Raw genomic sequence first — 14,984 nt, forward strand, 5'->3', positions numbered from 1 at the left:
ATCACCAAGAGGTTAGGAAGCACTTTTGCTACCAGGATTTCAACAGTCATCCCAGTGGGGATGGCAGGAAACAGATCTGGAGGTGTGAGAGCAGCTCTCCAGCCCCTACTGACTCCATCAGGCATGTCTTGATTGCTCACCAACCAAAGTGGTACTAGTGCTATTTGATGTTCTCTGCACACACACACAGTGTCCTTGTCTCTCATCCCCCTACCATAATAAATCTCAAGGCCTTGCCAGCTGCTTCCCTATTGAAAGAGAAATTAGCAAGAGGAATTTCTTTATAACTTTTTTAATTACATTTAGTACACAAACAAGGTGAAGAATTCATCAAAAGACACTAAGGCCCTTTCCCTTCATCAACTCAGTACACACATCAACATGCAGCTCACAGTAACTCTTCCCCAGAGAAGAGAATAAAATTCTGAGGGTTCAGTGCAAACTCTTCAGCTTTTTGACTATTTACCTATTTTGTTTTGAATCTGTGCTTCACAAAGCCAACAATGTGACTTGTTCTGCAAAGACAGTGTCTTGCTCATGCACAGAATTAAAATTCTGGAAAAAATACTTGTAAAGCTGGGGTATCTCTCAGGGTATCAACCCACATGGAAATGCCATGAAGTCTAGATTCAAGCCCAGGTGAGAAACTTAATACCATCAGTAACATTCACATACCTGACTGGAGTTAGGAACACAAATTAGCAGAGATGCTCTAAGAGGAACAGGAATAAACATCTGCTCGAGTGCTTTGCTAAATCACAGCCTTTTAGTAGCAACTCTCAAACTGTGCTGTGCACACTCCTGCTAGCTGAACAGCTTAGCTCCATGGCAGCCCTGCGTTAATATGTGTGCACACAAAATTTGCAGATGCTCACTGACTTCAGGGGAGTTAGGAGCAGGGCCAGTTCTTACCTGCTTGGGATATCCAACTTTACCAAAGACTGAGAGAACATCAGACTCAAAACCCTCATTTAAATTTCCTGTTATGAAAGAAAAATGCTAAAACTCCTGCTGATCACCAAATTGCCCTAAAGTGTTATAAAGTGTACAGCCTTAAAAAGGTCATTTTGCCTAATTGAGTCTGCAATTAGCAGGAAGATCCATATCTCCTCCTGTGGTATCCTGGGAGTAGATTACACAAATTAGAATGCACTCAACAAACACAGCTCAGTAGCAATAAATCAGGTCAAATTTTGCTCTCAGTCTCCAGTTGAGCCCATTGTAATTGAAGACATTCTATTTTCTGAAGTCAGTGGAGCTTTTCACATTTCTCATTTGGTACAGGCTCACACAACTCACTTCAAAACTGAAGCACATTTCTGATTTCAAAGTTGTTCCCACTTTAGTGGCACCAGGTAAAGCTTCATTTTGCTAAGCAGAGCCACAGATTTACAGAATCATTAAAGTTGGAAAAACCTCTAAAAACATCAAGTCCAACCATTAACCCAACACTGCCAACTCCACCACCAAACCACATCCCCAAGTGCCACATCCACATGGTTTTTCAACACTTGCAGGGATGGCAATTCCACACCTCCCTGGGCATCCTGTTCCCATAATTTGATCAATTTCTCCTATATTATCAACATTTCTTTTTTGTCTCCTTTCTTAAGAAGTCTTCCTGATTGCAACTGGCATTTTGATGCTGACTGTAATAATGACCTTATCAGCACTTTTTCCTCTTGAACACAGCAAATCCAACTCCTTTAAAAATGCTCTATTATTTTCACTATAGTTTCTTTATTATACACACAGCACTACAAAATGAGCAGATGTTGATAAGGTACAACCTATTCTTGCCTAGGACAGTAAAAATTAACGAATATTCTGTGGAATAAAATAGTTAATATTTTAAAATAATATGAGGTCAAAATGTGAACACTTTAATCTCTTTTTGGGCAAAAATTCTGCTGAGATGAGGATATCAGTGCACCTGGGCACACTCTGAACCAGGTGTTTGGGAAGAAGGGAAGGGAAGGGAAGGGAAGGGAAGGGAAGGGAAGGGAAGGGAAGGGAAGGGAAGGGAAGGGAAGGGAAGGGAAGGGAAGGGAAGGGAAGGGAAGGGAAGGGAAGGGAAGGGAAGGGAAGGGAAGGGAAGGGAAGGGAAGGGAAGGGAAGGGAAGGGAAGGGAAGGGAAGGGAAGGGAAGGGAAGGGAAGGGAAGGGAAGGGAAGGGAAGGGAAGGGAAGGGAAGGGAAGGGAAGGGAAGGGAAGGGAAGGGAAGGGAAGGGAAGGGAAGGGAAGGGAAGGGAAGGGAAGGGAAGGGAAGGGAAGGGAAGGGAAGGGAAGGGAAGGGAAGGGAAGGGAAGGGAAGGGAAGGGAAGGGAAGGGAAGGGAAGGGAAGGGAAGGGAAGGGAAGGGAAGGGAAGGGAAGGGAAGGGAAGGGAAGGGAAGGGAAGGGAAGGGAAGGGAAGGGAAGGGAAGGGAGCTCCAAATTCAGACTCTGGAGTGTAAAATATGCAGCATATGGCCAGGCTGGCAGAAAAGCCTGATAGTGGCCACAAAAACAGACTGCAGTGCAGTGTCAGCAGGAGCACCATGCCAAGTGCTTCTCCCACTGCCAAATCCCAAAAAGTCCCCATTAGACACTGCCTACAGCCCCACACCAAAGAAAGGGCTCCCAGAGATCCCAGCCATAAGGGGGTGCAGGCAAAGGGTTAGCCCTAAAGCAAACTGCTCCCTTGGATTGCCATCAATATTTTACATTTAAAAAGCCAAGCAAGTGCCCTGATGGCAGGGATCCTTATCAGCTAAACTCCCTTCCTGCTATCAGACTCATGAAGGAATCAGAGAGAGATCTGTGGTAATTAAAAATGAAGGAGATCAAATTAGTAAAGCACATTCCCAACTGTCAGGAGTGATTCAGAGGTCTGGATTCTGCTGAAGGAGGATCTCATCTGCCACCCCCACCTCCATGTATGTACCTGACCTCCAGAACAGGATTGGGAAGATGCCCAGAGGGGACATCTTAAATGGGAAGCAGAGGAGAGCCAGAGCAGCTCTAGGAGTATTAAATATTTCCTTTTCCCTAGCCAAAATCCTTCTGGACTTTTAATGCATCTCTTCACAGGAGCCCTTGCAACCATGACGTGGCAGCATCAAAAATGTGACTCAGCTCTGAACAACCAGAACCCTGAGAGGTGTCCAGGCAGTGTGGTGTGGCCATGCCATGGCCTGTCCAGCCCCACAGGGTGACCACTGAGGTGCCACACCATGCTGAATGGGAAAACACAGGCTGCAGGGTGTGGAAGTGGTGATGACTGCAGCCCCAGAGAGCAAAGAGAACAGAAAAAAACAGAGTGAAATACAGAACAGGGCTTTGCTATCCCAGTGCCTTGCAACTGCAGAGCTGCTGCTGCTGCTTCCCTCTCATATCTGGGTCACTGCATAGCAGGACCTCCTACAGCACCACAAAAACCTCTCATGTGAGCCTCCTTCTTCCTTCCCAGCTGCCTCCTACACAGCAGAGATGTGGAGGGCAGCAGGGTAGCAGGAGGGGAGGGTGGATCTTTGTGCTGCTCTGTGCTCATGGAAAGAAAAAAGAGTAAAAATCCTTTCTCTAGTAACCAGGTCACAAAGCAGTCAAAACATGGCAGCTCTTTCTACTGTGCATCTCATGACTGTTTCTCAGAGGACACCATCATCTCTGCAGGTAAGCTTTGCTGATTAAGCTTCTGAAGACTCAAATCAGGGTAGAATCCTGGCAGGTTTTGGAGCCTACAGGAGTTTCAGGAAATGTTGAGGCTGTGCTCAGCAGGACACTGTCAGCTGTGATTTGCAGGTCACTGTGTGCTCCAAAATGCAGCAGAGCACAGAAATACCCAACCTAGTTTTAAGTGGTTTCATTCAAATGAAAAGCAGTAAAACACAACATCCTGAAAACAAGCACATCTCAAGACACTGAGCTCTGGTGCCACAGTTCAGCTGCTCCAAATATGGGAAGCACCTCAGCTAACACATTTTTAGCAATTTTAAGTGTCTTTCCACTCCACTGGAGGCCACAGTCTAGACATATTTACAGAGCAGGAGACATTTAACATATTGTTATACCATCTTTCAAATTTCTAGTTCAGGCAGTTTAAAGACAGCGACTGCTGAGCATTTGGAAGAAGGAGAGGTTGGCACAGTATTCTCAGGATTCAAAATTAATGACAGCCTGCACATCACTTCTCTTTTCAGGGATCAGAAAAGATCAGTGGCAGATATTCTCAAGCAGCAGCATTTCTGAGTAGGTGAAAACAACTGCAAACATTGTGAAGTCAGCAGTAATGGCAGATGTGTTCCAAAAAAACTCACTTTCTCATACAGATTCCCCCATACCACTGTGCCCACTGAGGGCTCTACCCACCTCAAGGAGATAATAAAAAAAAACCCCTAAGAGCTCATGATGCTTTACAACTGCAGCTGCTATACAAGTGCAACCCTCTCTTAAAAGCAGTTGGCCACAGGGCATCTCAGAACTAATAGATGCTGAACAAAACTTCTGAAGATAACAGACTTCTGGAAGGAGGAAATTGGAAGCTGGAAATTGTCCTACCCAGAGTGATTTTACTGTAGGCCCTGATTCTGCAGGTTAAAGAACCAAAGAGAGACCCAAGGGGACTCCAGGATTCTACCAAATGCCAAAATGAGCCCCAGTTCATGTGTCCTGGCATAGGGCAGGACCTGAGAGATGTAGGAGAATCTAAACAAATTTGTAGAATGTCCAGAAATGTCACCTCAGAGGATATGGCATAATTCTGGCATTTCTTGATAGACCTTGGGCTAAAACAGCACCAAGCCTAAGGCATATCTCAAGGAGCCATCAATGTGAGCTGTGTGCCACCCCTGGCCAAGCCTGCAGCACAAATCTCACTCTGCACACAATCCACCAAGAACATGAGTTGTAGAAGCCTCAGATACAGAACCTTTTCCTTAGGCTGCAGAAATTCATGCTTTTAGTGTCAGATGTCCTTGGTACAGCTGCTGTATTGTCAGATGAGACAGAAGCCACCAGCTTAGAGAATGTGCCAAGGTAGGGAGATATCTGTCAGCATTTTCAACATAACTCATCATCAACAACAGACCCCCATGTGCAAAATCTAAAGACTGTAGGGCAGTCACTTTTCAAAAGCTGCCTCTCCCAGTTTATCCCACCCACTGGAGAATGGACTGTCAGCCAAGCTCTATGCTGGTTAAAATACTTTACAGTAAAAACCACTATGTTAACCAAGCTGAATGTGAAAGGTGCTCCCTACCCATTCCTACAGTGACTGACTGCTTTTGACAGATCCATATTTTCAGGCTGAAAGATTGGTTACTCTTTAAGCAAAAGGTGAAAGACTAAGAGATGAGAAAGCCTAAAATTACTTTTGCCATCAGAGCGTGGCCAGACAGCCCCTGAAGCCAGTTAATTTACTACAGACATTAAAAAAAAATAGAACTGCAAGAGCCCAGGGAGATGAGACCTGAGGGGTTCAGTAAAAAAGTCAAATATCTGATTGCTTCTCAAACCAGCTGAATTGCCATGGGATTTAACAGCAACACTGCAAGAAGGAGATGAGTTTTCCAGTGTATATAACAGAATCCTGTATTTTGGTTATAATATCAGAGCCCATCTACTGGGAAAAGTTTACACCTTGTCTAGCAGGGGCCAGATATTGAGAAGCCAGATTCATCTATTGTTATAAACCAGCTGAATTCTCATTGGAATTGATTTAAGACCAGAAACAGGCACAAACAATACAAGATGAAGAGGCAAGTGAACCATTTGTCGAAACCTGTAGCAGAAAGTTGAGGGTAGTGTAATGTTGTTGGACTTAAACCCTTTATCACAAGATTTAAGAAGAAATAACATATGTCAGGAAAAAAAATAAGTTATAGCTATGTCCTCCAGGGTAGTACAACAAAAGTGGTTGTGCAGCAGAGGACATAAAACTATCTCCTCCTTTATAGTGCAGGCAGCAAAAAGTGATAGGCTTGAAGTACAACAAGGGAGATTCAACAGCAGAAAAATCTTTAACAGGAGGGAAAATGAAAAGAACTAAATAGATGAGCAGATATCTGGAGAGCTTCTGGACTCTTCATCACAAGAGGTGCCTGAAAACAGTCCAGCCAAACACCAGCCATGAATGACAGTCATATCCACTGCAGCTATTTGAGCTGGAGGATGAATTATGAGATCATCTGAGGTGCTTCTCAGGTCTATATTTCTGTAATTGAAAAAGCTCATCCTAAGGGTATACAGAGATTCCACATTTAAAACCTTGGAAACTAAATCCAAAAACCAGGAATGACACATTCTCAAATGATGCTTGCAAGCAGTCAGAAACCTTCCAGTGATCAACACTGCTACAGAAAACATTTATGTACCTCACACAGGAACATAAAGAAATGAAAATAAACCTTTAGAGGAGGAGAGTCAGAAGTGAGTAAATCTGACACCTGCTGCAATAGAACTGAAAAGATGTTGCCATTGTTCATCCTGTTTGTCAGATACAATAATTTAAACCCCCTGGTATAAATTACTGCTAGGGTCTTTTGTGGAGAGAATTGCTAGAGCAAGGAAGTGTGATGGGAAAGAGCATTCAGGGATGTGTTTGCAGAGCAGCGGTTCGTTTACTTCCCCAGATGCAAAGAACTGTTTCAACATTAAAAAATAAACACAGAACCAAGTGATATGAAAACACTCCTAGTTGTTAAAAATAAATGCATAAATAAATAAAATGTAGGAGCTTCATCATAAAAATAACTCAGGCAAATAAGACATTTACCATTCCTTGTGCATTCAGCTTATGAATTAGCTAAATAATGAAAGTAATGAGAATGTGGGCACTTTGCAAATGTAGTTTGACCAGTGCTGGTCACCATTTAGGCCAATACAGCTATAAATGCACTGGAGAGCAGGGCAGCTCAAGACCACATCTCTTCAGGGGTGGTGTCATCTGTGAATCAGCATAAAAGGGTACCAGTAGCAGACAGAGACTTCCAGGGATGCACTGCAAAGACAATCCCTGCTCCGCATCCCTGGGACACAGAAAGCTGGGCCGGAGGGGAAGGACAGTGACAGACCTAGGAAGCCCCACAAATGTAAACAGCACAAAAAGGCAGTAGGAGTCTGTAAAAGGGGAAGTCACCACGTACTGCACTCCTTCCCTCTGACGGGGTCAGGCAGCCCAGAGCACTCCACAGCCGGGTTCGGGACCGCCACCCTCCACCTGGAGCCGCTGCTGTCGCACTCGGTGTACTCGAAGTGGTAATCTGTCTGCAAGCAATTACAAACAGTTTCAGTTGCATCATAACATTTGCATATTAAGCTCATTAATCAAGGCTGGGATTAGCAAGCTCAGTTGTAATTAGACCAGAGAGGAAGTAGCTGGCGTGGAACATGCTGTGCAGCTTTGATGAGTGCCGTGTATCATCACAGGGCAAGCACGGCTCTCATCAGACGCTGTGCAGCACAAGTGCTAGGGCAGAAGGTGGGATTTGCAAAAGCACTTGATAGACAGGATGCAGATTCCACTAGAATTTTTTTCCCAGTCTCTTAGAGCAGGATTGGTGGAAAATTTCTGTCCATCACAGAATCTGATCTACAGCAGCCAACGAGGCTTCCTCTTTGGTCAGTGGAGCAAGCCATAGCCAGAGCACAAGTCATCCCATGATGGGCTGGATGTGTAAGATGGATGGAATGATTCCTTCTGCAAGTGCCTTCCCTCTTTGTCAGCTTCAGAGGAATCCCAGGGAAATTAGGGCAGATAAACCCAGTATTGGGATACCTCTGAAAATCTCATCCAGCATCAGCTCTGAGGAGTACCTCAAGGCAGAATGATGGTGTGAGGGCAGATCAGTCCCAGGGTCTCTGTGGCCAAGATAAGCCCTGGGCAGACTCAGTAAGAAAGAATAAGAAATTTCCTAGCATTAGCTAGGAAAGAAAATTAGCTATTTGTCTTATTAATAGTATTGATTCAGATCCCACATAAAATCTAGACTCACATTTAATTACATTTTTAGTTTTGTGTTTACAGCTCTGTTTTCAAACTCATAGCCCAGAAGTTTATGATTAAAATAAACTTCAGCAATATCTCATTTTTCTACTAGGTTGGGTGGAGCTTACAGAAACAGTGAACAACCTTCTTGAACCCACGTTCAAATGACATGCCCTGGCAATGGGTCCATAGATGGTCCCTTATGGGCAAAGCTACCTCCAGCTCCCTCTGCAGTTAATCAAGGTAAGACATTAATTATGGGCCTGTTTTAGACAGCTGTTGCAGAGGGGACAAGGAGATAACACATCCTAGAAATACTTATTTCTCCCCACTGGCTACAAAGGGAAACTAGCCCTTAATTTGGATGGAGTCTTCTCCATTTTCTCAGGGGAGAACCTCCAACACTGCACATCCCTTCCTAGCCCATAAAAGTACCACCAAAAAAGCAGGGTACTAAGGAAAAACTAGCCACACCTTTGATGTTTGAGAAGCTTTGGGGCAGCCTGGTGTGGTGATCCATAAAGTCTGGTGGGCTCCTTTCAATTTATGTGTCTTCTCCAGGCAGGAGTGGCCATGAACCAGGAGGGAAGGCAGTGGCTGTGTCTGCAGCCCAAGGCACAACACAAGAGCTCTTCAGCTGCTGCAGCTCAGTCTCACTACAGCAAACCCCACCCAAGAGGCAGCAGAAATTCTTCCTGCCATGTCTACAGACATCAGGCCCTAATTCCAGCACCCCAGGAGAAGCTACTCTGTGCACACAGGGATTGTTTCGGGGGAATCTTCTCCAGTTCCTTCCCTCGCAGCTGACATTGTACATGATGGAGCAGAAGAAGGGGGATCAGGTGGATAGGAGTTGATCCATGATATAATAATAATAATCTGATATATACTAGTTAATTCCTGCAAATATTCACTGACTCACATGGAGAAGACCTGCAATTCTCCTCATTTACTTGCAGAAAAACAAACAATACTGAGTTTAATACTTCTCCTACTGTTACCATAGCTCTCCAGAGATATTCAGATGTTAATAAAGTTCTACCTAAACATCATTAAAGCCCTTGCTATTTTGCATCCAGGTGCAAATAATAATCTGATTTCTCTGGAATTAATATTTTCATGGCTGAATAATTATCTTTCTAGCTCAATGGGTGGTTTAGAAACATAACTCACAGCACAGTGGAAAGGAAAACTATTTGCCTCAAAAAAAACAAACCCAGATCAACACATGAAATATGCTATAACACACTGCCAACTCTACAAATATATTCAATTATAATATATATTTTCCCCCTTTCATCTCATTATGCAATCTTTCAGACATACTTTAAAAAAATAGTCCTGAATCATTTCAGTATGAATTCTGCCTATAAGGCAACCAGAATACACAAATGTAATAGATTCATCTCCTAGCTCATATGACATAAGAAAAAAATTATCTATTAAATTAAATATGCAAGACTGGAGTGAATCAAAGAAAAGGATATTGAAGTGCTCTGACTCTGACTTGCTTTCAGATCCATTTTCTATTTAATATCAGATTTTAAAAAATTACAGAGAGCAGTTTGGTGTCAACAATCCAGGTTAGTCTCAAAGCAGTTGAGCCAGCAATGCAATCCCTCTGCAGCCAAAGCAGGTCCCAAAAGTGGGGCAGCTGTGAGGGACACACCATGCAGTGCAGAAACATCCCCTCTAAACTGGACAACTGTCAACCATCAACAGGGATTCAAAATTCAGGACACCAACAAAAACTATAAAGAATAAAAGGCTTCTGCTCCCTTCCATGTTCAGGCAGATGAGTCAAGTTTCCATCCCTCCATGGAAACCTCTCCAGCTTTAGCCAGCCAGGTGAGGTTTCTGGAGAGATGGACCCAACACATCATTCCCTCTGATCACCCCATCCCTGCGTGCTGCTGAGTCCACAGAGGAATCACAAAACTCAAAAAGTTTGTACAGCACAACAAGAGTTCTGTGTGGTCTCTTTCCATTACTTTTCCCTATGCTATGCTCAGCTTGTGGATGTGGTTGGGATGGTTTTTTTTTTTTTTCTTTTGTTTTCTATCTGACTTTCAACTCAGCTTTATGTCTGAAAACACCTCTATGGTCACAGCTGTTTATCTGGTGACTGTACTGAGGACACTTCAAATTAACACAGCTTCCATCACACCCAATGTTTGCAGGCACTGGAAATTGCCCATTAATGCCCATTAATTGCCCATTAATGCTGCTTACCAGGCTCAGCACTTCTAATCTGCCTCAGGAATTTGAACTCCAAATATAGAAGGTTGACCATGGAGCCACCTCAGCACCATGGGACATGTACAACACCTTTGTTTCTCATGGGAAAATGCCATCATGTTGGGATTTCCTCACAGAACCATAGAGTGGCTTATATTGAAAGGAGCATTAAAGATTGTCTGCTTCCAACCCCATGACAGAAAAATTTCTTCACTCACCAGTTCTCTGAAGTGAATTTCATGGCAAATCCATTGCCAGATGTTATCTGTTGCCAGCTACTACTCTGGCTTTGCTTTCAATGTTTTTTCTCACTGTCATCCACTCACATAGTATCTTTACATTTGGCCACTGGCCTGTTTTAATTTTAACTGTAATTCTGACTCTGTTTTATTACTTTTCTGTACTTGGCCTTCATCTTCAAAATATGTCGCTCCCCTGGTTCAGCTATAATTTCCTACAGCATTTCCTATTTTATTGATCATAATTCCTAGGCAAATTTGGCAAAACCAGTTTGAATTTCAGACCCAAAAAGGAAGCTTCCACTGGAAAGTGTCTCTCAGGAAAAAATTAACAACATCCCACATAGGGTTAAGCTTGGAAAAAATGTAATTTTCTAAATGGAAAATTGATGCTGTTCCAAGAAACTGCTCAGGATCAATGTGTAGTCCTCAGCATTAAATTTCAAATGAAAGGTTAATAGTAACCTGAAAAATGCTACCAAAAATAGGCACCTACATTTACTTCACCCTGTGCTGAATTTTGCTTTATTGTTCTTGGAGAATTAGTGAAATCACATCAGCAGCACCATGCAAAGCTGTAATGAGAAACTCTCTGATCTACACACACTCTCTTTGAAGGACACCCTGCACAAGAAAGAAGCCCTTGTGCATGCCCATGACGTCAGAGATGGTGCACTGGTCACAGCTCTGCCAGGGGGAGGAAAACACAACGGAATTTTTCCAGCATCCTATACTCAAAACCCATCGATATGGGATCGATGGTGTGGGCCTGGCACCCCACACACATCCTGTGCAAAGCTCCAGCAGAGATCTCCTGACAGCCTGGGGCACCCACACCTCTGCCCTCAGCCCTTCCCCAGCTCCCAGCCCACCAGGAGCTGGCTGAGCAGCACTTCAGCAAGGCACGTCCCAGCCTGTGTCTCCTGCAGCTCCACTGCCCCACCTCATACAGTTCTTGTCCTCACTTTGAGTGGCACCAAGTGGCCCTCCTTGCCCAGCTCCCCAGGCCATGGAATGTTAGCTGTTCCCAGGCCTGAGCATCTGAGCATCTCACAGTCCCCCTGTCCTGGGTTGCAATACAGGATGTGGCCAGAAATGGGTATTCTATCACCATCTGTTGGGTGTGGCAGTGACCCTTATCTCTGTGGGACATACTCTCTGCTAATGGGCCATCTTTAAACCAGGTGGGGCAATCATCTTTACCTTTCCACAACCCATCCTCTCTCCAGGAAGATATCATCTGCTGCTGGCCCATTCAGTCCCACTGTATGACTGATAAAATTACATCATCCACTGGGAGATGCTCCAGCCAGGGGGAGGAGCCAAGCCTTTCCTACCTGGATAAAAACTGAGATTTGGAACAGCAAGTTATCCATCTTTCCACTGGACTCCAGAGGAAAACGGAACCTTTCCACATCATCCCTGCACCTTCAGAGAAAAACTGCACCTTCTAGAGGAGCACTGCTCCAGCTGAACCCCATCTGCCACTGCAGGAGGATGCAGCCACCATTTAATGGGACTGCTACCAACACTCTGACTGACAGGGTGTCAGGTTATATTCTGACTCTGTCAGGGTTGGGATTGTTCTTTGTAATACTGCATTTCTATTTTAATTTTCCTGGTAAAGAACTGTTATCCCTAATTCCCATATCTTTGCCTGAGAGCCCCCTAATTTCAAAATTATAATAATAATTTGGAAGGAGGGGGTTTACATTCTCCATTTCAAAGAGAAGCTTCTGCCTTTATTGGCAGACACCTGTCCTTCAAACCAGAACACCTCCATAACAGTTGACTGACACAGGCACTTCCAGGGCACAGATTTTCTGTCTTAAAGTAAATGCCTATTTCAGGATATTTCTGAAACTCTGCAAGTATTGTTTTCTTCTCCATGACTGGAGAGCTCTCTTCCAGACAGCCTCCATATCAATGATCTTTCTCCATGACATAGAGCAACACCTTCTTCAGTGCCTTTCCTACTTTTCTGCACCAATTTCTTCATTCCTACCTTTCACACAGATGGGAGATGCCTTGCACTCCTTCCACTTAATTAGAACCAAAGAACAGAGAGGGCACAAGCCCTTACAACCAGTTCCCAAGGGACTGAACACTCAGTCTGGGCAGAAAACCCTGGATGAAGCCCAGGACCAAAGAGCATTTACCATTCCTGTTATGAAACACAATAGCAAAAGGCTCCTGCAATTTAACAGCTTGCTCTACTCCTCTTGTTTTCCAACCACAGACACCACTGAGCAAAATTAAAAAACAAACAAACAAAAAATAATAAAACAAAAACCTCTTCTATACTACCTGGCCAATATTACTAACCAACAACTCTCAAGAGGTCTGACACTTACTCCTACTCTGAACTTCTTCTTCCCCTGATGCTTTGCTTAACCTGATTAACTGCACACAATGCTATTAAAAGATACTGTTTGCCAAAAGAGGCATCCATAATCTTTACAGGCCTCTGTGCTGTCTATATTTACATGTACAATAGGGATTAGCTGTGTATTTATTAAAAAAACCTCAACCCTCCTCACAAATAAAAGCCTCTTTTAAGGAATGAATGGCTACAGGCAGAGATAAGAAGGGAACCCAACCTCTCTGAGCACTACTATGATTCCCCCAGACTAATCTCAATGAAAATGAGTCAACATTTTCACTTCCCTGCTACACCAAGAAATGTCACCCCAAAAGACAGCAGCTGCAGAGACATGGCACTCTCCCTGTGTGGCTGTTTCCATGTCTGGCATCCACAGCATCAGCACTCTCAGGGACTATGCTTTCAACACTTGGAGACTGCTCCAGAGCTTTCCAGGGCTGCTTATCAGTCACTTCTAATTCAGGCTTTGAAAAAGAGAAGCAAGTTCCCATTTCTCGTTAGTTTTGAGCTTCTAGCCCTTCCTCATCTTTTACCACGCTCATTGTTTGTAATTCTACCCCAAATATCCCTGCTGCCCCTCTGTGCTCCTGTCACCTCAGCCCATGAGGAAGGAACAGAGCCTTGTGTCAGCAGGGCTGCCCCATCACTCCTCCAGACCTCTACACTTCTCCCCAACATGAGCACATTCCTCTTTAACCTCCTATGAAATTATTTATATCAGTGATTTTCAGCTGAAAATATGAGCCAGGCTTTCCCTTATTCCTAAATCCCCAAACTCCTAAAGACATTTATGTGTTTTCTGCCACATTTCTCTTTTCTGGACTCCTAATTCATTTGAGGCTGTTTCGGCAGTAAGAATCCCAGCCCTAATTGCATTACTTAGACCTTCACAAGGCAGCTACATATATTCAGACTTTCTCAAAATCAGGCTATTTGCATCTTGAATCTAATTCAAGCACTAGGTTTCAACCACCAGAAGCTGAGGTTGGAATACTGCCAAAGCCATCTGCAAATTAAAGATGAACTGAAGAGGTTTACTGAATGAAAGCCAGAATTCAGCAAAAATATATCATCAATATTTGCAAGGAATCAGAATAAATGATTTTATTAAGTTTTTATAGAACCTATTTAAATGTAAACCAGAATACTAACCCAAATGTGTTAAAATGAATGTCCAGTGAGCCAGAGTGACCTACAGTGGACAGATGTCTGCAGAACGATGGGTAAAGTTCAGAGAGCCATGAGCAGCTCTGTCAGCAGGAAGAAGAGAGAGGCAACCCTTAGCAATGCTTACAAACAGCAACTGATAAAAAAAGTGTTTGGATGAATATTGTGTCCCACTGGAAATGAGAAAGGCATTGAGCTCTCACACTAACCAGGTCAAAGGACTCCCTTGGCTGCTGCAGGATCACCAGAGAGATAACCAGGAGGTGTTCCAGCATATCCCAGATGTTCAGAGCAGGACACATAGACTGCATCTGTTTCTCCCTCCACAGCTGCAGGGTTTGTACAGACTGCAGGGTTTGCACAGACTCATTTCCACACAAGTATCTGAGGTTAGGTGGGACAAGTCCTTGCAGTTCCTTCCTGCTGCACCCAGCTGTCACCTGCTGGGCTGCCATGGACATGGTGAATGTGTTGGTGCAGCCTCTGAACAGCTTCCAGCTGAGCCTCCCAGAGATGCTTGCCATAGCTACTACTATAGCAGGGTTTTAAACTAAGAGATTGTAGGGTTAGAAGGGCATTTCAGAAGCCATTTAGTCCATGTTCTTGCCCCCCACACCTAAACTATTCCTGACAGAATTTGCCTAACCTTTTAGAAACCTCCCAGGGAGGGATACTGCCCAGCTCTGCAGGGGGAAGCTCACGTTTACTGGCTCGATAAAGTGATGCTAATGTACTCAGACCATTCATCAGGCAGCTAATGAAGCAGATATCATCAGAAAGGGAGCTGAGAGAAGAGCTGGGAAAAATACCTGAGGGTGAAGGTTTATTTCTTGAAAGCACAGCCCAAAAGATATAATTTCAGAATATAAAGAGATTCATAGAGCATGGCTGGCCCCAAAGGCTGGCTAAATCTCTCCAAGAAATTGCATTTACTATCTATACATTTATATATGTTTATTACATGATTCATTGAATATAGTTTCTTAAGGACAGT

At 43.8% G+C, this 14,984-nt stretch overlaps 1 protein-coding gene across 1 annotated transcript in view; it reads right to left on the reverse strand.

Moving 5' to 3' along the window:
• ELAPOR2 (endosome-lysosome associated apoptosis and autophagy regulator family member 2) overlaps positions 1-14,984 on the reverse strand; it is a 94,787-nt gene that overhangs the window by 40,090 nt on the left and 39,713 nt on the right. The window contains exon 2 of the mRNA XM_056482183.1: positions 7,122-7,242. Coding sequence (XP_056338158.1) covers positions 7,122-7,242 — 121 coding nt within the window. The remainder of the gene's footprint in view (positions 1-7,121; positions 7,243-14,984) is intronic.

The sequence above is a fragment of the Oenanthe melanoleuca genome, chromosome 1A, assembly GCF_029582105.1.
Source record: "Oenanthe melanoleuca isolate GR-GAL-2019-014 chromosome 1A, OMel1.0, whole genome shotgun sequence".
In the NCBI taxonomy this organism is placed as follows: Eukaryota; Metazoa; Chordata; class Aves; order Passeriformes; family Muscicapidae; genus Oenanthe; species Oenanthe melanoleuca.